Here is a 27,739-nt window from a genome sequence, read left to right as displayed (position 1 = left end):
CGAAGTGATCTAGACATGACATTATAGCCCTTAACACTCACTGATACCAAAGGAATATGATTCAGACTATGAATGAAAACCCTGCATGGCCCTGCATGGGTCAATTATTCATGCCCGAGTCAATTATGCTCCTGATACTAACAGGTTGCTAAATAGTTTCAGAATGTCTATCCTCGCATCATTTAATAAGGGAATAAATTAGAAATTTCTATGCTATACAACATTTTAGAGTGGCATGTATAAATTTGGCGTTCTTGAGGGTAGCAACATCCTTCTTTCTTACATCAAGAGAAACAATTATAGATGTCATGAGCATAGTTTGAGAAATTAATTTTGTTGGAATTACATACTCTACAAATTCTTTGTTGCGTGTACTCTAGTGGAGACTATCAATCAGATCCCTTGTGAAGTTAAAAGAAATTTGTCAATGTTTTGTTTCTTATGTCAAAACTCATGAGAATATTATTTATTGCACCCTCTTTCTTTGACACAGAATTTATCTGAATCTAGAGATTATTTATTGCACCCTCAAAAGGCTATTGCTAGTCTATTAATTGTGTGCCAATAATCTAAACAGGTGTGTGTACCTTATCTATGCAGATCAAACTCTAAAGATAACATGATACAACAAGCCCATTCAAATAGTTGCTATTTCTCAATACAAAATACTGTCCACCAAATTGTTCAAATATCCACGTTTTCACCTATAAAAAACCAGGAGTTGGCACAAAAATTTGGCCAAGTTACTCAACTATCTTGTTTTTACATTCCATAGAATCATAAATTCTCTTCAGAATGTCTGAATAGGATATGCCATAAATTTGCAGATGCTGAACAACTGGGAGGAAACAAAACCTCATTATTTTCACCAGTAACACATATATGATCTCCAAGCTTGGATTGGCATCATTGCCTAAAGCACTTATTTAGAACCTTAAATATTCCGAACTCTTCCAACTTCAAATCCTCAACAAATGTTATCAATCAACATATCTAATGAATTTAAGTGAACTTGGCTTTTACAAAATTTACAAATCCCACGTCTTTGAAAAATATTCCACTAAGAATGACTAACAAAACAAACAAAAAAGTTGCTCAAACATTGAGCATGAATTTTGGTAAAAAAAAATTGAGGATGACAAGGGAAAAGTTAGAAAAATCTTTTCTGCACTGCCCTCAAAATATTAAATAATGCAAGTATGATATGCATGTCAGTCAAAGTCCTGAAAAGGCTTCCAGATTCAAATGCTCTCCTCTCTTGAGAGAAGTGGCTGAGCTTTGAGAATTCTCTTCTTGTGAATTCGGAGCATGTCTGGAATTTAAGGTGTCAACATGGGGATATGGTGCTCCAAGTTTTGGAGGTAGGTCAGCAGTACTTATCCTGCTAGCAAGAAACCGCTTAATAAGACCCCTGAGAAAGGGAGCCATTGTATCCGGTTCATATTCCAGATAATACATTATTCCTCCCATGCATAGACAAAAAAGCACTACCTGAAATAGAAGAAAGACTAATCATCAGTATCTTTTGAGTGTTTCAGTTCTAACTTTACCTTTTTTGCATTCAATTCATGAAGAATAATTATCATACAACATGAAAATCAGAGTAGGTATTGCCAATTTGAAGATGGATTTGCTATAATATAAAATATATATGACAAAGACAGGATGGCTTAACATGAACCAAACAAAATTTAACAAAGATGCAAGATCATACTTCAGCATTCCTGACATCAGGAAGCAGATGCCGATTCACTAAAATATACCAAAATGAATCTGCAGCTCGAGGAAGGACATAAAGAGCGAGCTCACTTCGTCTGCTCTTCTTCTCTATAAGAACAGACAAAGCAGCAATGCCTCCAGCAAACCAATAAATAAGCTTGTGGTCTCTTGTTACAACCTTTCGTTGCAAGCAAATAACTGCCTGGTATTTGAGAGAAGAAACAAAAGAGTATTAGTTAGAGTACAAAAAAACAAAAGGAAATATTCAAAACAATGCAAGCCTGGGATACCTGGAATAGTCCTACAAATGCTGATAGAAATGATGTAGATCGCACTGCCCCCTTGGTAGCATTCCAGCATGTTTTCATGGGAGACTCCATAAACTTGTACACAGAAAAACCTCAACATGTCAGCAACCAAAACCATCTCAAATTATTTTCCTCAAAAATAAAATGAAATTCCGATGGAACAAACCAATCAGAGATCTGATTGTTTATTACTTATTAGGTATGAAGAATAAGGATTCCTATGAAAGGCATGTTAAGAATTATGAAAACAAGTTTAAACAAAGACAAATTGACTCAAAAGAGGATAGCCAACACACTTTCCCACATAAAAATCAGTGACAAGTATACTTTTGAAGAGGGTCCACCTATCCAAAATTCCAGTCTCCAAAGAGATAAGGGTAATTCCCTGTTAAAAGCACATTTCCTTTACAAAAACAATTTGTTAAGGGTCACGAAGCATTAGAGTATCAATAAGAAATGCATGCATGTGTTGAGACATGGACCAGCTAGGACTCGAACCTAGGACCTTCCATACGCTGTTGGAGTGCTCTACCACTGAGCCATTGGCCCCTCTTGGACCAGTCCATTGTCAGTCCGGGTGTGGCTTATTTCCAACACCAACACCCCCCCTTAAGCCACACCTCTCGTGTGCTTGGGGCTCCTAGCCTGGACCCAGCTCTGATACCATGTTGAGACATGGACCAGCTAGGACTCGAACCTAGGACCTTCCATACGCTACTGGAGTGCTCTACCACTGAGCTACTGGCCCCTCTTGGACCAGTCCATCATCGGTCCGAGTGTGGCTTATTTCCAGCACCACCAGCACGTTCGTATGTTTTTAGTAATATCTGATGCAAGAATGCTTATGCTCAATATTTATAATCCAAAATAAGTAAATTTGTCGTTGACAGAGCTATTTATTACTCTTTTCTAATTTTAGAATTCATCAGAGTAGGTTAAGTTCAATATCACAAGCTTATTGAATGTTTTACAAATGGAATTTAGCATCTGTATATCATGTACACACCTGAACTTACAGCACAATACTGAATTCTTTGTATCTCAGAAGATGAAATAAATAGTGTTAAGGAAATGCCCTCAGTCAATGCTAAACAGTACAAAACTGTTCAAACTCATCATTGAAAGCTCAATCTCGGAAGATGAAATAAATAATGTTAAGGAAAGTGCTGCTGATTACAAATTCAACAGCTTCATCGTTAGTTATTTCACTCACCAAGAAGCCACCTCAAGCACCAATAATGATGGTATTATTAAGCAAGCGTTTGTTTGTTAGCAGTCAACAGAATTGCTTCAAGTTTTAACACCAACTCAGCTGCATTATTAAAAGTTAAAACCCCTCATGAAAATTGAATGTATCAATCAGAGCAGCATTTTACTTAAAAATTTGGAATTAATCCCAAGCAATCACGACTTTGCCACATTTGTTGTGATGTTTTCAAAGACATTCCCAAAGTTTTTCAAAAGTGGTTTAGAGGCATAAAAATACATAGCACAAGATGACTGAAGTTTTTTAGTTTACTATAAAAGTTAAGGATTTTAAATTCTCTTTTAAAGTTTTACTTGAAAAGAGTTACTTTAGAATTAAAATTTAAACACTAATGAGGCTTTTTCTTTTAATTTAGACCCAAATGAGGCTTTTTCTTTTAATTTAGACCCAAATGAGGCATTTTAAATTCTCTTTTAAAGTTTTACTTGAAAAGAGTTACTTTAGAATTAAAAATTTAAACACTAATGAGGCTTTTTCTTTTAATTTAGACCCAAATGAGGCTTTCTTTTAATTTAGACCCTAATGAGGCTTTCTTTGAATTTACATCCTTGGGAGAGTTATCTTGAAAACATACAGCTACACCTGAAGTTGTAGGCCATGCTCCATGATGACAAATTTAGTATTTTAGGACCAGCCCTTTGTTTTTTCCTATGTTCCAGAGTGTTTCCTGGACGGGGACAGTGGGACAGCAGGGGAATGGCTATATATATATATATATATATATACATAGAGAGAGAGAGAGAGAGAGTCAAATTTCTATAAGTTAATGAACAGCAGTATAACAGGAGCAATATAACATATCACTGTTAAACTGATGTTGGATGATGTCTGCAGAAGCCTGCGTGCCAATCACATTCCAAAAAGAAATTGTTTGTTTCTACTTCTCACATAATACCACACTGTACGAGACCATGGACAATGCACCTTTAATCTTTTTTGAAACTGATAATAATAACTGATTCTGATACCATACCAAGAATTTTGAAGTTTGAGATTTTTTTGAACATAATCAGAAGTCCAAATTATTGCTGTTAGTGTTAACTGTTATATAGCTTATATCATTAACTATGAATTTGAATCATGATATATTTCTTCCAGTTATATCATATTACAGTTGTTGCTGTCACTGCTGTCATGATTGATTTAATTGCTGTTATACTGCTGTCATGATATATTTATTGCCACTGTTCTAGTGATGTCATGTTATACTGCTGTTATAATGTTGTTTTAACAGTTCTATTAATGTTATGAGTGATTTTTTAGAACATTATCAAAATTTGCTTCGCTGCAGGGGACACCTGGCCATCCACGCCAATATTTCTATTAGTGTAATTGTTATATGGCTTACAGCGTTAACTATGAATCTGAATCATGATATATTTACTGCGGTTATACTAAAGTTGTTGCTGTCACTGCTGTCATGATAATTTTAATTACTGTTATACTGCTGTCGGGATATATTTATTGCCAGAGTCATAATGATGTCATATTATAACACTATCATGATATATTTAGCAGTCTTTTTTTATGTTATGAATATGATTTTTTTAGAACATTACCAAAAATTGCTTTTCTGCAGGGGACACCTGGCCATTCCCAGGACAGTTCAGGGATGTCCATGGCCACCTCAGGGACAGCCAAGCATCCCCTAAATGTCCAAGACGTTTGCAGAATCTGCTTGGGCGGGGGGGTGGAAGAGGGCAGCTAGGGGATGTCCCCGACTGTCCCACCATCTCCAAAACAGCTAAGAGACATGTCCCCATGTGACACAATTTTTTTCATATTGATAACCCTTTGAAAAATAAAAAAGTTCTTAGAACCTTCTTTTACTATGACTGACATTTTTTGTTGCATTATGATTATTTTTATCTCTATAAGCAGTATATTTGACATGAAATAACCCAATCAGTTTTCTCTCTATTTTTACAAATATTATATCATTTTTTAGCTTCCTAGGCTGCTGGGCTTTTCCCATTTTAAACCCAGGTAATTGAATTCCATTTTCACTTTTTTCCACACCATGTAAGATGGAATTCTAATATTGGTATCAATCAGTGTGTTGGGACTCAGCAAATCTTTGCAATGAATAGATTTTCTTTTTTATTTTACAAAGGCTAGTCCAAGTCTGAAAAATAAAAAATAAAATCAATATAGTATTATATTTGACCCATTAACCAAACTGAAACCATCGAGTCTCCCCTTCTTATTAAGGAACTGGCAGCTGATTTTTTTAAGGACTGAATTTTGGAATTTTGGAAAAGGCCAATCTGTTACAGAAAGTCAATGACATGTTTGATCACATCAATGAGAGCAGCAGCTGCTGTAGAGGCCTCACTATATTTGTGTTTCCTGATTCTATGCTGAATTAGTGACCAGCCTGCCTCAATTTTCAGAATTCAGCTTGCCTGAGTTCTAAAGAGAGCTGATTGGCTTCTGCAACAGAATTTTTCCTGATTTGGATAGGTTTGCATCATAGATTTGCACTCCTTATTGTATCATCTAGTTCATAATGGAACCAGTACAAATATTTTGCTCCTTCACATTTATTTTGTTGATGACTTACAAATATGATTGTGTATCAAACAGTATGGCTGGATATGTTTATAACTCCATACATTAATCTGTAATCAGCACTATTATCTTTATTTTATCAGGAGAGAAAATCTATGTTACCCCAAGTTTCTGGGGCGGGGGAATGAGTTTTGGGAACAGCCTTTTTTCCAACCATTTTTGGGGACATGAAGGGATGGCAAAGGGTACGGCTATATAAAAAAGGAAAATATTATAATATATAACAAAGTATTAAATATTTGTACGATGACATTGATAAAACATTCATCAAATACATTATAGATCCTTAACACATGACATTTGTGTTGAATTGGGATTTCACATGAGTCGAACAGATTAGCAAATGTTAAAACTTAATTGCTTTCATTATCCATTATCAATATGCATGTGATTTTAAAAAATAGTATACAAGTTACAACAAAATGTTCAAAAGCTGCAATTTTCGCTTTCAACAACATTATAAAAATACCTCTGTAACCAGGAGACACGTCTCCACCCCCCTGAGACATGTCTCAGAGACGGAGACACGTCTCGTATTCTTTTCGGACACCTGAAGACTTTGTTTTGGGCCAAACACCTCACTTCCACGTCTCCCACCAGGTTTCTAGCTGTCCCCTATGTGTACGAAAATGCAATTAAAGGGCTAAAAACATAACAAAAACATTGTTTTCCATCTAGAAGAGTGAAACTGAAACGCTCCCAGAAGACTACAAAAGTTGCCCAACACCAAGTTAGCAAATCATGGCAATCATTTGTTTACATCTGTTTTCAAAATTTTAAACCCTACAATCATAGCATTCAATGAGACCAGTTCACATGCATTGTTAATGCTTGCACATTTTGCATACATGTCATGTCAAAGTTCTATGTCATGATATTTTTTGGAAATTATTAAATTATATTAATAAAATTGGTGTCTCCAAGTACCCGTCTTCTATTTTTGAAAATTAGCTACACCGGTACCAGTAACAGTCTCCAAAGTCTCCTGGTGACCTTGAAAAATGCAAAAACAACAAGAGTTTCACTTTATTTTCTCCTCATTCAGGGCGAGCTGGGGTGTGGGGTCGTTGGCATGTTTAGTCAGTTTTCTTTATCCAGCATTGATTAAACAGCTTTTTTTAGGACTTCCTATTTTTTTGAAAACGTTACTTTTTTATGTGGATGGCTAGACGGGGTTTGATGAAAAGATTGCAAAAATAGACCATTGATCAATAATATAGCAGTGCCCCTAAAGGAGTGAGTTTGAAGGCAATGAATTGTGGGGGGTAGTGAAAGATGGAACTTTCATTGCCTATATCATCATAGAATCCATTGATATAGTGGGCCTTGAATATGTAGACTTGAAGGGTACATATAGTCACATTTTTTGGACTCCATGTATGATCTACTCAACTCAATTTGATATTGCAAGAGATTGGCACACAAGTTGAGTGGGTCAAACAAATCTACATGCATGCTGAGGAAATCCAAATGTTTGTAAATAATCATCATATGTCACAAGGCATTTTCAAGGCCTTCTACAAGTTGGAGTTGTTGAAGGTAAAAAAAATTTAATAGTTGATATGTTACGTGTATTTTTTTACACCATGTCACGTTGCTGAAACTTGATTTGCATCTCACACAATCCTCTTAAGACAACTTATGAAGGTGCGAGACCTTTGGAGTGTATGGAGGAATTCAAGCATAGAAGAGCCCAAAAGGTAAAAGCGTTAACACGATGATGAGTGGTGGGCTCGTGTGGAATATTTTTTGAGTTTCACTAAGCCCATCATCAACATGATTAGGTGTATTGATATAAATTGCCCATGATTGGGTGAAATTTATGATGGCATGGACTCCATGATTGAGAAAATAAGAAATATAATAGAAGTCAAGGAACATGACCCAATGGAAACATTATTCAAAAGTGTGCAAAATATCCTCATTGACCATTTAAACAAGATGACCACACCCTTACATCTCTTAACATTTTCTTTCTTGCCAAAGTATTATAGCAAAGAGATACTTTCCTTGCCGAGGAGGGCGCCACCATATAGGGATGAAGAGGTTGCTATTGGCTACAAGACTGCATTTGAAAGGATATTTCCAAATTGATATATTGAGTGAGTTTGGTCACTTCATATCTTCAAGAAGCATAATGCTTCTGCTCTTTGAGACAAATATTGAAAAGATGCTCATGAATGATGGTGAATACATGATCAAGGCTCTATTTACTTGTAGCCTCTTCCAGTTAAATCTCTCTCTCAAGTATGTACCTTTTTTATTTTTTATTTTTCTTATTTTTCACTCGCTATTATTATGCAATATATTATATTTTATAATTTATGTTTAGAATATATAAAATTAAATACTATATATTGGATGTAAATTCAACAGGTTGTGAGTTCTTCATTTGAGTGAAATTGGAGTACATGCTCCATCCACTTGGTTAAGCACAACTTTTTAAGTGCAATAAATATTGAGGATTTGGTCTATTTACACTCTAACATTCCTCTCGTCACACAAGATACCTTAATACAATGAGGGTGCAACAATTGGGATCTAAGTCCTAACTATGCTGATTTAGAGGCTACAGTTGCATAGCTTGCCAATGTCTCTATAGAAGAGTTATTTTTGCATCATGTTATTTGTAAACTGAAACTCGATGCATACAATTTTTAAATTCGCAATCTTAGCTTCTAATGTTCAATAGATCCATTTCCCTTTACACATAACTCACAATATCTAACCAATGTAATATCAATATCTAATATTCCAAACTAAATCATAAATCAAAAGCAGATCATAAAACCTTCTTATTACTACAAACTGCAAAATTGTTGAACTTAGGAATGTCCATTTATGCAAACTTTAAAAAAAAGCAGCAGCAAAAATAAATCACGTCTGGCTGCTCATGTAAACATCTTGAAAAATAATATTCAATTTAATTCAGCTGTTTCCGGATTCGATTGTGTATAAATTTTTTGCATCAACATTTCGGATCACACTCCGTGATCCATCATCAGGATGAGAAAAGTTAGAGAGCATGCAGAGATGTAAGATGATGGATCACGGAGTGTGATCCGAAACATTGATGCAAAAAATTTATACACAATTGAATCCGGAAACAGCTGAATTAGATCTAATGGATTGTGGAAACTTAATGTCTGTTAATATTCAATTTACTAGTAAGTTGTATAACCATTATTTTTACTCTGCACAGTTTCATTTACTTATTTTTCACTTTTTCTTGTCTATTGTATAAAAGGAAAGGGGGCATTATCATCAATGTGTAAGGAGATCAGAATTTAAGACTATTTCTTCAATCCAACAGAAACAAACTTTGCATATTTTTATAAAGACAAGAAATTACCTTTTGAAGATGAAGAATAACAAATGGTACAAATGTCAAAGAGAAATATAGTGGAAATGTTTTTCTGAATGTTGAATATGTTGCATTCGCATCATGCGCTAAACACGAAGCTGTATCTGGATGTAACATAGAACATGGAATAACTGACGCATGTGGATCCAATTTATGAGACTGGAAACCCATCCTACTCGATAAGTAAGCAGATAGAGCAACCAAATCGATAGGACCACCTCTGCAACTCTCTCGGACAGCTTTGTATACTGGCAAATCAATTGGACCAGTTTTTGCAATGAAGTCTCGATATGATTTAGGTAGTGTTTCTGGTCGCATAATAAAGGAATACATAACCTGCAATGAAAATAATACTTCATTCAATGGGGCAGCAACAGAAAATTGCAAGTTCATTATTGACACAAAATCTGATACTCAAGGCTATCTAAGATGAACTTGCAACACTTCTCTATATTCAATCCTACATGTACAAAGAAATGCACAACACATTTAACTTTAAGTTTACTATAATAAACCTACAAATCATTTGGTGCATATTTTTTGTTAAGTAGATATATTAAAAGACTACACCAGTTCTTTGCAAGAAAAAAACTTTTCCTTGTATAGGAAGAAAATATAAGTTCATGAAATTGGCCAATGGGCCCTTATATGTGACTGTTGTTCTAACTTCTGAACATTGCATACCGTGAGTAGATTATGATATTAACATGGATAGCACATTCTGTTCATTAAAGACTGTTCCATGCCTTCAGCAGTTCACCACTGCAACTCCTATGCTTGGGCTGCTAATGGTTATTGCTAAATTGGGATTACCACTGGATTATCTAAGATAGCTTTTGTAGCTCTAGCTGCATTGCTGTATTGAAGAACAAAACATACTAATAAAAGTCATGGGTTCTCGGAGATAGGAAGTGGAGAGAATCCCTCAAGGATGATAGTACATATGAAGATAAGTACAGCAAACGTTGTTTCCAACTTTGTATTATCAGTAGCAAATTCAAGTCTTTCAGTTATGTCTCAAATTATTGGAGTTAATTCCAAAAATCAAATCACCAACGGCAAGTTGCTTTGAGACTTTCTCATTCTATTTCTATCAACTCTTTTACCATAGACAACCAATCTAAATAAAGGTACACAGGCTTCAAGGCAGCAAACTAGTAGAGAAATAAGTAATGTACTCTTCCCAAACATCTAACTCATTAACAATGGCAGCTCGAAAAATTCCACCGGCAGTAATTGAATGAATTAAAAATTTACAAAAAAAAAGTATTTAATCTTTTCACATATGTTTGTGTTGAAGACATTTTAGTAGAGTTGTTAAAAATCAAAAATTATGGGGGCATCCCCAAGCCATCCTCAAGACAGGTACACCTGGAAAAACCCAAGGTATGTGTCCATGGGGAACATAGAATAAATAAATTGAGAAAACAATAATAAAGTTTTAAAAAAAACATTACAAGAAAACTATCTTAAGGGGTTGAAGTAGAACTCTACGCGAATGAAGATTCTCTATTGTTTAGGAACTTTCCAAAAACTAGAATGTGTATGAGCTGATTCATTTCCATTTATTTCAAAAAAAGAATCTTTTTACTCATTTTCAAATTGATCCATGCCTCATTTTATTCAGAATGGACCTCACTATTTAACAAAGAAATTACCATGCTAAATGGAAATGTATAAAACAAGGTAGTGCTCATCTGAAGATATATCAAGTTTGATATTTAATTTTATATTTTTAAAAGAAAGATAATAAATAATAATCAATCAAACTCCTGAAATTCCCTCACCTGAGCAGATGATATGGCAAACAATAAGGAATCTCCATGTCTCCAGTGGCTTCCCCAAAAATGAAATCTATTTTTGGACTTGGCAGAGTTGTAAGCACACTATACAACATATTCAGAACAAAAACTCTTTAACAAAAAAAATAGTAAAACAAGTTCAACAGAATTTGAGATGAGAAACCTGGGCAACAGTAGAAATCATTAAGTGTATAAAATCAGTATGTAGCACTTAAAAGATATTTGACTACCTGTGCAAGTCTAGCGAAAAGATACAAAGCCAAGGTACGCCTCCTGCTAGGATCATCTAAAGCTAACACTGACAATCCTGCCACAGATCCTGCCAGAAATCTATTCCACATTATGCTTCATTAGTGATGATACAAAAGCAATAATAAACTGTATAAATGACATCAAAATTTGCATTTTAGTTCCCAAAGTGGAAGTCTAGCCTTTAAAATTTAAATGACACAAAGGCAAAACAAGGGCATAATGCCAAACACAACATCCTCTATAACAGTGACCTATAAAACTGTGACCTGGAGATCTCATATTTCTTCAATATATGTACCACAATAGTGAGTAATATAAGAACTTACCCATTCAATGGAGTCTCTTTTCCCCTTACTTTTCTCAACAAGCAACGAAGACCATGGAAAGATCCAGTAAATCCACCAAATAACAAACCAATTCGACATGCCTCTTCTCTTACAATCAAATCTTTCTCAGACACAAGCAACTGCAACAGTCATCAAAATTTTAGCTTTTGTAAGAAACTGTATTTACAAAGTTGTAAACATTACCAACACCAATAAGTGTTTCTTAAAAACTTCAAACAAAAAATTGCAATAGTAATCAAATTTCGGTTTTGCTATAAAGATATTAATTACAAGGTTCCCAGCTAACAAGGCAATGCCTAGAAATTGCAAGTGCATTACAAAGCCTACTTCATCAGTCTGGAATAAAATGCGGACACAAGATACAATAATAGGAAAGAAGCCCACCAGTTTACCAAAAAAGTCAAAACTTAGTGTTAAAAGGAAGAAAAAACCTGCTCACACCTCCAAAGTAGCAGGGCACCTTAAGAGTGGTCAAGACATCCAAAAATTTCCCGAGATATGTAAACTAGCCTAAGATGCAAGGAGATATTTCTAGGCTCATGAGGGGTTGCGTTTGGCGTAGCACTAGCATAGTTACAGGACTGCTTGTGTAACTGACAAGCTTCCCAAGTCCCGAGACAAGGCAGGCCAAATAAGGCCTGCAGAGTCATCCACAAGTTCCAGCATGTTTCTGACAGGCCTACCAGACATGTGAGTCCCACCAGCCAAACCTGGCAAGACAATAGACCCATAAAAAGCCAAAAAACAATACCAGATTTGGGTTTTACTAGAAAAGATTTAGATTTGCCAAAGTAACCAAACATTAGATTGATCATGGCGCACTTGAGGGGACTCATCCTTTAGCAAATATTCATTTCATTCTCATTTAGGTAGGGCCTAATTACTGCTCTCTATGGCCTCGGCACCTACATTTTTTGAAGGATTTGGAGCTTAGTTAGAAGGGATTAAATTGTTAAAATAATAAAATGATATATGCTATGGATTCTATGGCCTCAAAAGCTTTATTTTTTGCATTTTTAAACTACAATGGGCATCTACAGGCTGCCCCAGACCCTACAACTATAATTTTAAAAATAAAAAAATAAAAATTGCTTTTGTCCATGCCAGATGGAAAACACTGTTTTTTAACTTTATTTGGCTTTAAGTAACAAAAACAATGTTTTTTCTCAATTTGTGAATGTTTCAGTATTTTCCCAAAAAGAAATTATTTTTCCCCAAGTAACTGAATTATAATTGTACTTTTGGTTTGCCAAGTCAATCCTGATCCCAAGTAATGCTACTGTGGCTGCAGAAACATCAGGGACCTAGTTAAGACATGAGCGCAAGACCCCTCATAAAGCTAAGAATGATACAGGGTCCTCTCTACCATAGTTCATGACTCCATGTTGTGATGATACCCATGAGTTTTTGTACACCAAAAACATTTGAGAATATTTATATATTTGAAAAACCTTGTTTACTTCAGCTAAATTTCACTTTTGTAGTCATTTGTTCAATGCAAAGAAGCAAAAGTCATAAAAAAATAGTGATAAATCATGAAGAAACAAGTATCAGGCTCAGGTGCAATTTTTTGCCCCAAACAAGCTACAATTTTCACAAGATAATAAAATAAAACTGCACTTGCCAATTTAAACTTCAAAAAAATCATGATTGTGATTGATTAAATTGACAAAAAAATCCTTTTTTAAAAGTTAAATTGCTATAATTGTGATTGTTTCAAGGTCAGCTGATGTTTTTCATTTTTCCAAAAACTGTAACCCCTATTTTTTCATATTTTTGCTGGCTGCATGATTTTTTCAGAAACCCTAACCCTAACCCAATCTTTTCCATTTAAATCACTTTTTTTTTAAATATTTATCTTTTGGTTTGCTAATTTATTCTCAATAATGACACTTGCCTTTAATTGATTACTTATTTAGTTATATATGATTTTAATATTGAATTAGAAAAGCAGCAGAGAAAAATATGAAGCTCTTTTAAAAAATCTCTGAATATCATTTTTTTTAAATATCTGAGTTTGTGTCAAGTCCAACTCTGACTCCAAAATCACCTTGCCAAGTTTGTGTCAAGTCCAACTCTGGTAATTTTTTTAAATATCTGAGTTTGTGTCAAGTCCAACTCTGACTCCAAAATCACCTTGCCAAGTTTGTGTCAAGTCCAACTCTGGTAACTATGAGCACCATTATGCCAGGTAATGGGAAGTTGGGATTACATATGCCATTAGCAGTTCATGCAAGGCCATAGGAGAGCAGCTCTAATGGTTTTGTAGAGTATTTTCTAGTTAACTGGTGTTGCAAAATGTTTGTTCTATTTCATGTAGAAATACCAACAAAGGCCATGAAGCAGCTGAATTTTTTACAATGATGTTTGGATACAATCTATTTTTCCTAACTGCATTGTTTTATGTAGAGATCCAATGTTTTGGGGCAGATTTGGACACATTGTACTGTAAGAGAATATGAACACCAAATTGATGCGAATGTTTAACATTTCATCCAAAAATCAATCGCTATACCAAAGGTGTAAATAGAGGATTAATGTATTTGTTGAAGGGGTACAATAGGAAGGATCCTAAAACATTGTATGTGCTGGCAGCAAAGAAACGGGACTCGGACTCGGCTCGGATTCGGTAAGGCTGAATCGGACTCAGACTCGAGACTCGGAGTCAGACTCGGCTTCAGACTCGGCTGGAACTCGAGAAATTTAGAGATTTTTAATGATTTAAAACTTGTTTCAGGCACCCTTTATTGAATACACCTTAAAGACACAATAACATCATCAAACTCGGCTCATTTGATTACATACACAAAGACACAATAACATCATCAAAATCGCCAAACTCAGCGAGTCCGAGTCCGAGACATGCTCGCCGAGTCTCTAGAACTCGGACTCGGGCTCAGCCGAGTTTGGTGAGCAAACTTGCCAGACCCAATCGGGCAGATGTAAGCTCAGTTTCTTTAGCATTATTGAGACATTACCAGTATTTATCATCTATCATAAAACCTGTTGTGCACAAATCAGGTAAACAGTGAACACCCACAATCCAGTGTACTCCGGTTTTGTCAGTTTTTAATTTAGTACTCATGCTTGTAATACCTAGTGCACTAGCCATTTTGTACTTTATTGATTCTTGTATACTCAAGGAGAGACAGGTAAGACAACTTCGATGGGTATTGCCCAAAATTATATATGAATTTTAGAGGTATGACGATTCATTCATCCTGTCTGAGGTATTCCAGTACCATTGTAACATTGTAAAAAGGAACTGATAAATTTAATGCTTCAAGGACCTTGACAAATCTCAATTCAGCTCTAATTTGTAATATGGTTCTATAATGTATATGATGAATGCCTTACATATCAATAATTGAAATTTTATATATTTTTTAAAGTTTCCCTATTTCTTTAATTACCATCCTCATCCTGGAAACGTCATGGAAAATAATATATTATAGAATGAAAGGTCATAACCATTGGTTGTGCCCTCTCATCATCTAAGTTGGCCTGAATTTTTGTGAATGCTTGTACAATGATGCCACATATCCTAGGAAATAGTCCAAGACCATCAATCTGTTGCTGCACCTGATCACAATATGTTTGAGAGCTCTGTAGTGTGCAAGTTAGTTGTGAAAACTCAAATGCAGATTCCTGCAAAACAATGTGAATTTCACGAGCATTCAACATTCCCATCACAGAGTTGTTGACAATCCACAAATCACTCTACTTTTGAAACATGTTTTCAGAATTTGCAACCTAATCCTTTTAATGTTGTGATGGGGCAGCCAAGAGGGAAAGAGGAAAAGGTGAATTCAAGTAGATTTTTGTTTTACATAGACACCTAAAAGGTACATTGAGAAGGTGAGACAAATCCACTTCCTAGTATATAAATAACTCAATGGATGTCAAGAAAAATATAAGGCAATTCATGACATTCATCATCAGCACAAGGTTTGTGTTCATGAGAAGCTTGAAATAATAATAGATTGATATTTGATGATTTACAAAGGAGACAAAGCCTCCTTAAATAGAGAATACAAGACAAATGAGAATAGAAACACGAAAGAAACATTTTAAAAAGAAACTAACTATGAAAAGGAAATTACCTAAACGACTAAACTAAATGACCAGTAAATACAATAATAATAAATACTTTGATACCCTCCCTTAATGGTCACTATACTAACTACCCTATAGAAGACTAGACAAAATCTGCAGGTCATTTGGCCATGAAGGCATAGAAGGCTAACTCCTCATTAGAATGCTCTGTGACATGAGCTTGTTGCTAAGACCCTCCCTCGTTGGACTTGGATCAGCCAACCGCTTTGAGCAGAACCTTTGGATATGACCAAGCTTACCACAATAGTGACATGTGATATTCTTCTTGAAACCCTCCTCAGAGTTGCTTTATCCTTTTTGCTAAGTGGACTCACCTTTGCCTGTGTCCTCAGTAGTAAACGCATGTTCCACACTGGTCATGTCACTGTTGCTACCAAACAGTTGTCTCCACCTAGTTTGCTTGAAGAGCTTATTGCACAGCTCATCAAACTTCAAGTCAACATTAGTGGATGTAATATTGAGAGTTTCGATGAAGTACTCAAAGGATCATAGTAAGCTTTTCAGCATAATGACCACCATATCCTCTTCTTCCATCTTGCAACCAATGGCCTCCAATTGATCACGAATGTCCTTGATCTTCATAAGATGCTCCTGCAAGGACATCTTGTCATTTATCATGATTGAGAACAACATTTTCTTAAGAAAGCTCTGCCTTTATCTAACGTCTTGTGCAGATCCCTTAGGTGACTCCAAATCCCTTTAGCAGTCAAGCCTAATGGTACTTCCAAAAAGATCTCATCGATGACCGATAACTTCAACAACATAACCGCTTCTCGGTTACACTCATCAAACTTGTCCTGGTCTTTGCCCATCGCAGTGGGACAAGCAGTCTTACCCAAAACAATCTGGTCCAAGCACCAATACTTGAAAATCGAGCACATCCTCTACTTCCAAGTATTGTAGTTCTTGCCATTGTAGCATTGATTGCCTTCCGACATGATGTTAATCAACAACACCATCCCTCCCGCTTTCCAACGAGGTCAACTTCTCATAAAACTTATAGGTCTGATTTTTCTATCCAAAACTAGACAAAAACCTTCAGCGAACAACTGGCACAAAATTCGAGGCAAGCAGCCTAGAAATTAAAACCCCTGATTTTATTGCAAAAATCAATCAAAAACAAAACCCTTCTAGAGAGCTCACGAATTGTTGAAAAAACATGGCCAAACAGTTGAACAAACCCTTCACGCAACAGAAGAATAATGCAGACTTCGCATGGAATAACGAGATCAGAAAATTCCAACTCCTAGTCGCCCAAACAGCACATGGCACAAATTGAGAAACCAGAAAATTCTAGGTCGGGTAGAAAACTCACACAAAGATCATAATCACGATTTTAAAAAAAAAATGTGCAAAACAAGAATCTGCATACTTTGACACCCTAGCTGCAGCAAACAACTTTGAAATCCATCTAAAATCTCAACCAGTCGTAGAACATATCTTCACACACAACTAAGAAAAGTCTATAGAGCAGAAACAAACCTTCGAAAACACAAAAAATCTACCCACATCGCAGGAAAACACAGAAATCACCCACGATCAACCACAAACATGCAAAAAAAACACTAAAAAACGCGCAGAGAAGAACCCTTAAAAAAATACCAACGACTGTCACATGCAGATTAGGTCACGATTTTTAAAAATGCTGCCACCAGAATGCAGAGACAAGAAACCAGCCAATGATGCTGCCTAAAACATTCAGAAACCCTCAAAAATCGTGCAGAAAACACAACCCTCAATTCTATGATTTTGTTTCAAAAACCCATGATTTTAAGTGACAAAATCTACACGGAAAACATGATTCTTCAAGAACAGGCATGCAATTTTCACAAAAAAAAAACCCACGATTTTTAGCATAAATAACACCACAACCCATGATTTTCCTGCAAAAGAATCTTTCCTACAATTCCTCCAAAAAGAACCACAAATTTCTTCTATGCAAACCATTCAAAAAAAAAAACTTTCGAACTTGCATAGCAAATCCCATGAAAAAATCGATCCAAAAAAAATCCAAAAAATTTTGAAGAAATTTCTAGGTAATGTAGCCACAATTAAAAAAAATTTGTCAAACAAAGTTAACCCACTCTGATACCATGAAATAATAATAGACTAATATTCGATGATTTACAAAGGAGACGAAGGCTCCTTAAATAGAGAATACAAGATGAATGAGAATAGAAACACGAAAGAAACATTCTAAAAAGAAACTAACTACGAAAAGGAAATTACCTAAACAACTAAACTAAATGAACATTAAATGCAATAATACTAAATAGTTTAATAACGCTATGGTTGTTTTAGAGCAAGGATAAACTCTACAAAAAAAGAAAAAGAAAATGTTAAGCCTTTAAGTAATAGACTTTCCAAGATAAATGAGCATGAGCGTAATACTAATAATGCATTCAAAATGAATTTCTCTCCTTAATAAAAATGGATTATGTTGTTAATTAGATAACTTACATCTCTTTGAGCATTCTATGCTAAACGACAAAGATGTTGTTTAAATGTTACCTTCACTTGAAGGAGGACTCAGTGCTGCAATAGAAATCGAGAAGAACCAAAAAGGGGAGAGAACAATCATTGGCAGACTCAACAGCAACTTAGCTGCAAAGCAAGCCAAGTAGCTATCTAGGAGAAGGTGGGAGAGTCATTTCTTCATCTCTTTTGTAGTTGTTATTTAAGGAAGAATTGAAAAACTGATTAAAGAGCTTCTTGAAATGGATGTTTTTAGGCCAAGTTCTAGCCCTTTCATTTCTTCACTTGTCCTAGTTAAAAAGAAAGACAGAACTATGCAAATGCGCATAGATTTCATGGCTTTAAACAAAAAAGCTATTAAAAACAGATATCCAATCCCTAGAATTGACGACTTATATGGAGCACTGTGTACTTCTCCAAAAATGATTTGAGATCAGGGTATCATCAAATACAAGTGCAAAAAGAAGATGTGCATAAGACTGATTTCAGATGTCATTTTGGGCATTTTGAATTTTTAGTTATGCCCTTTGACTTAACTAACACTCCTGCCACTTTCCAATCACGTTTGAAACATGTATTCAAAAATCAATTGAGAAAGATTTAGTATTCTTTGATGATATCTTGATCTATAACAAATCATGGAAGGAATATCTACAACATATGCATGAAGTTTAGGGAATATTTAGTTTTGGGAATATTATAGCAATAGTCCTTTTATGCTAAGGAATCCAAACGTGAGTTTGGGTTAACGAAGATTCTCAATTTAGAATGTCTATCAACAAAAGGTACAAGCCATTTTAGAATGGCCCACACCAATCAATTTAACTCAACTAAGAGGATTCTTTGGGCTTTGTAGCTGTTATAGAAGATTTATCAAAGGATTCTCTCAAATTAGCTGCTTCATTGACAGATTTAACCAAGAAGGGAGCATTTGCATGGACAAAGTGACTAAACAAACCTTTAATAAACTCAAGAAGTAGTAAGCTCATGTCCTATGCTTTCCATTTTGGATTTATCACTTCCATTTGTCCTAGAATCTGATGCATCAAGTGAAGGAGTTGGAGAAATGTTAATGCAAAGGGGACATCCAATAGCGTTTGAAAACCAAAAGTTAAATCACAATGAAAAAAATTATTCAATTTATGATTAAGGAAATTTTAGCTATAATGCATGTTGTAGTACCCCTACTCGTTTGGACTCATATTTTGTTCTTGTTATTTTCAATGGATACATTACCGTGAATTATTATTCAGATTTATATGACATTATTCCATGCTTAATTTGAATATGAGATGCATGATTTATTTGCAGTATTTCTGTACTTGTGATTTATGGCATTGTATGGTTCATTGCTATGTACTGACACTTTACTTTATTTATGCAATGTATGTTGTGTATCTACAAGTGTATTGGATGCAAGGGGACGATTTTCCTTCACTCATTTCGGTGAGTCAGGGAACGTCGCGATTCTCCTTCATCGGTGTGTATGTCGTGTTTTATATATGGTATATATGCATGTGTGGTTCGGTGATGCAGGATATTGCAGGTACAAGTACCGGGTAGGTACGGGGTAACATCTCCACCTGGCTACACAGGTCTGAGCGTGCCTTATATTTTCCGATGGAAGTAAAGGAGATAGTAGTTGACCCTATTCTCATTCAGTTACACTCGGGTGAGTGTCGTCAGTTAGTCGTTTTGTCGATTGTTCAGTCTTCATATTTGGTTGGTTGACATTTATGAGAAGTCGCTTGATGTTTGCTCAGTTTGCGTGTTTAAGTGATTTTAATTATTGCATGTTATTTATAATTGTTACGTTTATTTCGTCTATATGAGTGATAAGTAGTTTGATATTTAAAAAAAAAAGAGTTAAGTGATCTAGCGACTTAATGTTGTTTACAAAGGATGAGTTAATATCTTGGTATAAGTAGATATGAATCTCATCAGCATGTTAGTTCAATAATTGCGACTCGATCGTTTGAAAATATGTATAGACATTATATACACGGGGGGCGATTGTCAATTATAGGTAGTTATTTGAATAAAGATTAAGTGATTGAACTATCATTAGATAATATCGCCAATTCGAACTATTATGTTGAGAACATACATGTATATAAAATTAGAATTATTCAAATGTCACATATAATATACTTTTCGAACATGTAATATATATATCTAAATCAATTGTTTGAATATACATATGAAAAGCCGTTAATTATAAATATTGGAAAATCAAAATATATATTTAAATTTGCTAAGGAGGGATTAAGGGTTGAATGTTTAAATAGAGGTCATTAATTAATTATTAAAATATAATAAAGAAATTATAATTAAACAAATAAAACAAATTTTATTTAAAAGGTGGTGGCAGGGGTTATAGTGTAAACTAATATATAATATATAGGGTGGTCGATAGTAATATCGACCACCCCCCTCAATAAAGGGAGGGGTCGGTATTACCACCAACCACCCTCCTCCCTCATAGCTCGCACGCTTCCTCTCTTCCTTTGGTCACGCCAACGCAGCAAACAATGACACCCCCCACCCCTCTCGTTGTTCAACACACTAAACCGCCACTCCTCCTTCGCGATGGAACCAAACTCCACGTTGGTGAATGCGGTGGAGGCATAGTAAAGACAGTTTGTATTGAACCAACTCCTCATGGCGATAATAGCGACTATGTAGGAAGGGACACCGAGTGGTAAGTTTAATGCGAGGCATACGTGACATAAGAGTAAGGCGACTTGGCAGCGAGGACTATTATCTCGCCCATGACAAACACTTACGTGTTTGACAGTTGCTTGTAACTTGTCGATCCTTCCATCCTTTGTATCAGTCTACCACGATTTTTGGCGTATAACTGAAGAGTGGAGATTAAGTGAAGATGAAACTGAAAGTAATCCATTAAAAGACTCCTCATCAAACTCCATAACCGAGCCTTAGACGTAGGTGAAGTCATGGGTAATTCTAGTATAAATAGAGGTGGGGAGTAAGGAAGTGGGAAGGGAATTCATTTTTGCATCGAAGGAAGGACGGTGTACTCGAGAGGAAAGAATTAGAATAGAGGAGAAAGATAGAGTAAAATAGAGAGATAAAGAGAATATTTTAGGAAGAATCAAAGAGAGTTGGTTTTGGTGATAGAGTTTTGAAAGCAGATTGAAGATAAGGTTCGTACGCAAGGCGCGCTATCATTTGGCAGAAGGGCGTTGAGGTCTTGCATTCGTGTTAACTTTGCAAAAGGTCAGGAATTTCTTTGGGTTTGGGTTCATTATTATTTACAAAGTCTTAGTTATAAGTAATGATTAAGATCTTGCTTATGTTATAGTTACGGTGAAGTATCTTTTATTGTTTGAGTTAGGATATTAAGAGTAATTACATTGTAGCTATAGTACTGGAATCTTGTTTTAGAACATATTGCACACTAGTTATTATATAAAAGAAATTTTATGTTTTCGTTCAAAACCTAGTTATTAAGATTTATTAGACGTTGCTCTAGGAGAGTCTGGGATGTAATGGCTTATTGTTTGAAACGTTACAGAAATGGTGCGTGTCAAACAGACAGCTCAGAAATCCGTAGCTAGATATGCCCATAGTCTGAAAGTCAAGAAAGATTCTCTGACACCTGTCAAGCCTGTCTTGGTTGACATCCCTACTGAGGTGAACCCAGCTCCTGAAGAGAGCAAAGAGATAGGAGAAGATCCTATTCAATGTCCAATAAAAGAAATTACTGTTGAAAAAGGAAAAGAGCTTGAGCTAGAATGCTCGCCAGTAAGGCCGATAGTTATAAGTTTTGACTCGTCGGAGGGGTATACCCCCTTAAGCGATAATGAATCTGTGGGGTATTTTCCCCTGAGTGAAAGCGAATCTGAAGGTTATACTCCTTTAGATCCTATAGAGTCTGATGAGTGCACTTCTCCGTCTTCTCCGGAAGAGTGATGTAACGGGTCGTATCCCTTCTAGTGTCAAGAAATAAAGACATCTTTCTATCTATTATAAGTTGAGAAATGTACTATGTCTTCTTATAAGACTTTAATGAAGAAATAAATATATCTACTTTTGTCCTAAATTATGGTTCAAGTGGAATTAGGAAATTATCAAGGTTGCCATAATATAATGTTGCTTCCCTATAATAGTTAACAAAGAGTAATTGATTTCTTAATCATTTTGTAAGGTATTAAATTCTGAGTTTATGCCGTCTAAACTATCCTTAGTGTCTCAGGTTAAATTATCTCTTTTCTCAACCAAATGGCAAAGTTTATGCTTTTGCAAGTTATTTATGTGTTTTGATGTTATTAAGGAAGATTGCCTTGTTTAAATGGGTGTTGCAGTCAAGTCCAAATTTTATCGTACATTGAGTATGTGGTCATTATGCCCTGTGTTACTATGTTTTGGCCAGATATATAGATGTATAACCTTAAGGAATTGAGCCATTGTGAGTTGGTCCAAATGGTCAATCTTAGGTTAGTAATTATGTATCTTTCACCTGTGGTATGTCAGGATTAGGTATGGTTGTCTGTGTTGCCATAGAGTTCCGTAGAGAGAACTATCCTGTAGTGTCCTAAGAGAGAGAGTGGCTTTCGAGCGGGGGCCATGCCCGAAGTGGTGACAGGATAACCTGTCGGAAGTTGGTTAAGAAAGTGATAACCTAATAAATGATTAGGGGAGGATAGAATAAATGTTAAATAAAATAATGTGCCTTGCACATAGGTGAGTGCTAGTACAAGGCTCATAATGTAGCGAGAAGGCCTGGAATGGCAAACTTACCACCTTGTCTTCATGAAAGGATTGGTAGGGTCCGCATGAGACTTAGTTGGAATCGGAGGTTCGGGAGAGGTTACCAGGATAACCCAGGATGGGGGTCAAGACCTATGGAGGTTGTACCATGGTATCCACCGTAAGACATGCGATGACACTTTCTCCTTAGAGTCACTAGTGTTTTGTGAGTTGAGTCACATGGTTGTGTGTGGAGTCTTGTAGTCCTTTCGTTCTTGTCTTATTTTGCTTGCTTGAGGGTTATCTACTATCTCCAGCACGGTGGGGTGGTTCCTTTTCGGAATCACATGGTCGGGTGGTAGTGTCACTTCCCATCGGATGTACTGGAATGTATCTTCAGGCGATGAAGGACTTCGCTGAGGTTCTTGGTTCGTGGTTCATGTACCAGCTCTTGTTCGTAACCATTGTTCAGTTGAAAACTTGAGGTCTTGAATCGAAACTTTATGTAACTTTCATTTTGTAACATTTTAACTCATGATGTAATTTTTTTGAAAACATGTATTTTCGAATATTGTAAGCAAAGAAACATTGTAATGTATGCTATTTCAGTTACTTAATTCTTTTGTATATATTAAATGATTGTTTGGGAGTACTTTGAAATTCTTTCATTGTGGAAACTTTATCTTAAACGTTTAATTTTCCTATAAAGCTGAACAGTAGGTTTTTCCGTGGTGTTAATATAATTTACGAAGTAATAATAGTTGGTGACCCTTAGGAAATTCAAGAGTTAGACTTCCGCTGTGTTATTAGATGTGCTATGGTTTAATTCAAGCACTTGTTCTTTTTTAAAAAAAATTATTTCACCCTTAGTAGCATAGATTGTGATGTTATTCCTTTAGGGTTTCTGGCGGGGCATTACACATGCCCTAGACAAATTTAGACAATATCTAGTTTGTGGAAGGTTTGTGGTCAAAATAGACCACAATAGTTCAAATTTTTTTCTTAACCAAAGAGATCTTAACAACATGCAACAAAAAAAAGTAAGCGAGCTTCACGCCTATGTCAAAGGTAACAATAATGTGGTAGCTCATGCTCCATCAAGATGGCCCTACTTATGTTCATTATCACAAACATATCTTGATTGGAAATCTAACATAATAATAGAATGTGGGAAAGACACATTTGCCATGGGCAATTTGGAAGGGAAAATCCATGATGAAAGATATGAGATAGTAAAATTTGATCAAATATAAAATCAGCTTAGTAAAATTGGAAGAGACCTGATGCCCCTAGATAAATGGCTATAATTACAAACAAACTAGAACATACTAAACATGCCACATTTGTACCTCAAGAATCTTGGGAATCACTTTAACAACGTTCTTGCATCCCTAATCAATGAGTGTGGACTAGATAATACTAGGAGTGCTCAACACCCAACCATAAGCAATTTTGAGATATGATTTGTGGATTTGGTTATCACAAAGTAGAGTACCAAGGGCAAAAGATCTAGTTAAGCAAAGCCAAGAAATTCTAGGATCACTCAAAGAGAACCTACAAAGAGTACAAAATCAGCAAAAAATATGTGCAGATTAGCATTGAACTGAGAGAACATTCAAAGTAGGGGATATGGTTTTCTTGAGGCTACAACCTTCTAGGCAATCCTCCCTAAAAGCAAAGGAATTGAAACAAAGGTTCTACGGCTCTTATAGAATCAAACAATGAGTTAGGGTATGAATTAGAATTGCCAGAAATAGTAAGATTCATTATGTATTTTATGTCTCTTGTTTAAAAAAAATCTTTAGGAAGTCAAATCATTCCTTCATTAGAGATACCCCCATCGGATGATGAAGGAAGTTAATCTTCATTTCCAAGGCCATTACAAATTTAAAAGAAAGCAAACTAAGAAATAAAATAATGGAATATCTAGTTCAATGGAAAAATCTTCCTAAAGAAGATGCTACATGGGAAAGTGAGGAAGTTCTTCAAAATGCTAATTCACAATTGCTTGAGGACAAGCCACTTTGGGAAGGGCGAACCATAATATCCCTTCTTTAATTTTATTAAGGATGGCTTTTTTCTATAGAATGCTGGGTTTCTATTTCCTACTGATCACTATCCAAAGGCTCCATCTTACCATTCATTAAGATGTTTTATAAAAGAAAACACAGTTTAAACAAAATCATGGGTCTAAAAAGCAACTCCTGTTTTAAGGAGAAAAGACAAAAGGTTAATTACAATTAATTGTTGCTAAAAGACAAAGGAAGGGTAGTGTCTTCTGGAAGAACGGGGTATAAAAGAAGCCAAGCAAAGAAGATGGAGAGGACCAATGAAGACATTTTTAAATATTTGATTCTATCTCCTGTGGAGCAAAAATCGTGTTCTAACAGCCTGAGGATTAAACCCCTCTAGGCTTGACAATTAAAGGATAAAAGCCCTTTTCTTTTCCTTGCAAAGTTAGTAGATGGAAAATGCTGACTCAAGTGGATTTCAAGTTATTTTCTAAAAGGGTTCCATTGAGTTAAACTGCTGTAGACTTCAAGTAATTCAATAATTCTATAAGAACAAATATTGGACCTAAATCTAAGCTGATTTCTAAGTGTCCAAAACAATAAAAATTTAATTTTACAGCAACCATTAAGTTAGTAATAAAATCAAAAAATTATTATTGATATTTGACTCTGCAAGTTTTATTATGAGTTAAATCTCATTATACTCGGGATAAATAAGGAAAAAAATAAAAGGGACATTACACAAGGAATCTTGTTTGTAGGGTAAGTATCACTTACATTGTATTCAATTCACCGGGAAAAATTAACAACCTATCTTCATAGGCACAATGAGAGGCAACATTATCATTAAGATGTAGAGTATGAACTAATGAACTACCTAACACCAGTTAAATGCAGTATTTATGACCGTTTATGGATCTGGCCATAGAAAGGTAGTTTCATAGTGGAGGTTTCTGACAGCTGTAACAATCTCCCTAAGGTGCAGGTTTGATCAAATACCAATGTCGCACATAGTCATCCTATACCCTAGCTAATTAAGTACAATTACATCATGTGTTAATCATCCATGGTTCTCTCTTTTTCTCATGTGTTTCAAGTGCAGGAAGAGACCGGCCCTTAAAAAGTATCACTTGCACGAGTCATTTGTTGTACATGCCCTTCCGACTGAGTGCTCTACAACCTGAGGCAAAATAAACTATACCATACAAGACCAACCCGAAAGATAGAAATTTGATCAAATATAAAATCAGCTTAGTAAAATTGGAAGAGACCTGATCCCCCTAGATCAATGACTATAGTTCACAAGCAAACTAGAACATACTAAACATGCCATATTTGTACCTCAAAAAGCTTGGGAATCACTTCAACGTTCTTGCACCCCAATCAATGAGTGTGGACTAGATAATACCAGGACTGCTCAACACTCAACCATAAGCAATTTTGAGTAGAGTTATCTGATATTTATCCTGCCCTATCTAGATGCGCATATTCGTGTATGGATACTCAATACAGATATGATACTCTGAAGTACATGGATATAATATCTATACAACATCTAAATGTACCCATAAAAACACCATATATAGATGTATCCATAAAAACACCATATCTAAACATATCCATAAAAACGCCTATATTTGGGCCCTATCCAATGCATTTGCGAACAAGACCACACCATCTAGTATTGTATCTAGTATAGGGTTTAAGAAAAACAACCAAAATTTGCAAAAAATTATATGTATGTATAGTATGCATATTAAATATTTATGTATGTATACATGCGTGTGTGTGTGTGCGCACGCATGCGTGTGTGTGTGGGGGGAGAGAGAGAGAGAGAGTTCTCCCCTATCTAGATAACATATACATGGATACAATACTCCTAGATACAACATGAATACCATATCTAGACATATCCATAAACAAGGCTATACTTGGGCCACATTGTATATATTTGGATATGGAGCCACACAATCTCGTATTTTAACCAATACATTTGAATATAGGGAACCACACCATCTAATGCCATATCCGATACATCTGGACATGGAAACACAGTGCCTGGTACCATATGCAATTAAGGGATTACAAAAAACATTCAAATTTTGCAAAATAACTATTAAAAAAAATTATACGCACACATATTTGTATATGTATGTGTGCATATATCTCACCAAAGAAGCAAATATGAAATATATAACAAAACAAATATTGTAAAATGTAAACTACATATATTAATATTTTTAAAGTTAATATGTAAATAGTTGAAGATGTGTATATTTATATAATTGTCATATCTAGTTGTACTTATATCAAGGGATCTTGAAAATATCATATCCATATTCGATACCATATTTGTTTCCATGCAAAATTGATTTTGAGCAATCACCCATGTGTTGTGGTAAGGATGTCATGAAAGGAGATGATTGTGGGGAAACCCCAATCTAAACTTCCAAAATCCAAAAGAAAGCTAAAAAAAAGAAGATTGCTTCTGCGGCAATCATGCTCTTGTCACAATTAGACCACCTAGTTAATGGTACCAAATGGCTCCACAAACAAGGAAAAGGAGATTTTATTATTCTCTTTGATTCCACCAATATGCTAGGCAAAGGCATAAGATTCTTCAATACCTGAAACACCAAGGACACAAAAAAAGAATGCTCAAAACCACAAAAGCCATGTTATCGATCTGGATTCGAGTTTGGGTTCAACTTTCAAGTATTCTAATATGGACTAGCAAAAAATCTTGGGGTTGGGTTCATTTTGGGTTCATCCATACAAAAAGCATATAAAAAA

The 27,739-nt window shown here is 35.3% G+C and overlaps 1 protein-coding gene across 1 annotated transcript in view; it reads right to left on the bottom strand.

Annotated features, from left to right (window-relative positions):
• Positions 1 to 623: 623 nt before the first annotated feature.
• LOC131063001 (uncharacterized) overlaps positions 624 to 27,739 on the bottom strand; it is a 42,459-nt gene continuing 15,343 nt past the window's right edge. Inside the window, exons 2-8 of the mRNA XM_057996750.2 lie at positions 11,610 to 11,749; positions 11,262 to 11,361; positions 11,017 to 11,115; positions 9,218 to 9,565; positions 2,010 to 2,102; positions 1,715 to 1,921; positions 624 to 1,491 (exon numbers count right to left, since the gene is read on the bottom strand). Coding sequence (XP_057852733.1) covers positions 1,216 to 1,491; positions 1,715 to 1,921; positions 2,010 to 2,102; positions 9,218 to 9,565; positions 11,017 to 11,115; positions 11,262 to 11,361; positions 11,610 to 11,749 — 1,263 coding nt within the window. The 3' untranslated portion in view covers positions 624 to 1,215. The remainder of the gene's footprint in view (positions 1,492 to 1,714; positions 1,922 to 2,009; positions 2,103 to 9,217; positions 9,566 to 11,016; positions 11,116 to 11,261; positions 11,362 to 11,609; positions 11,750 to 27,739) is intronic.

The sequence above is a fragment of the Cryptomeria japonica genome, chromosome 2 (genome assembly GCF_030272615.1).
Source record: "Cryptomeria japonica chromosome 2, Sugi_1.0, whole genome shotgun sequence".
NCBI classification, from domain to species: domain Eukaryota; kingdom Viridiplantae; phylum Streptophyta; class Pinopsida; order Cupressales; family Cupressaceae; genus Cryptomeria; species Cryptomeria japonica.
Note: the sequence above shows the minus strand (reverse complement) of the source record. Positions and strands in the feature narration are given on the sequence as shown.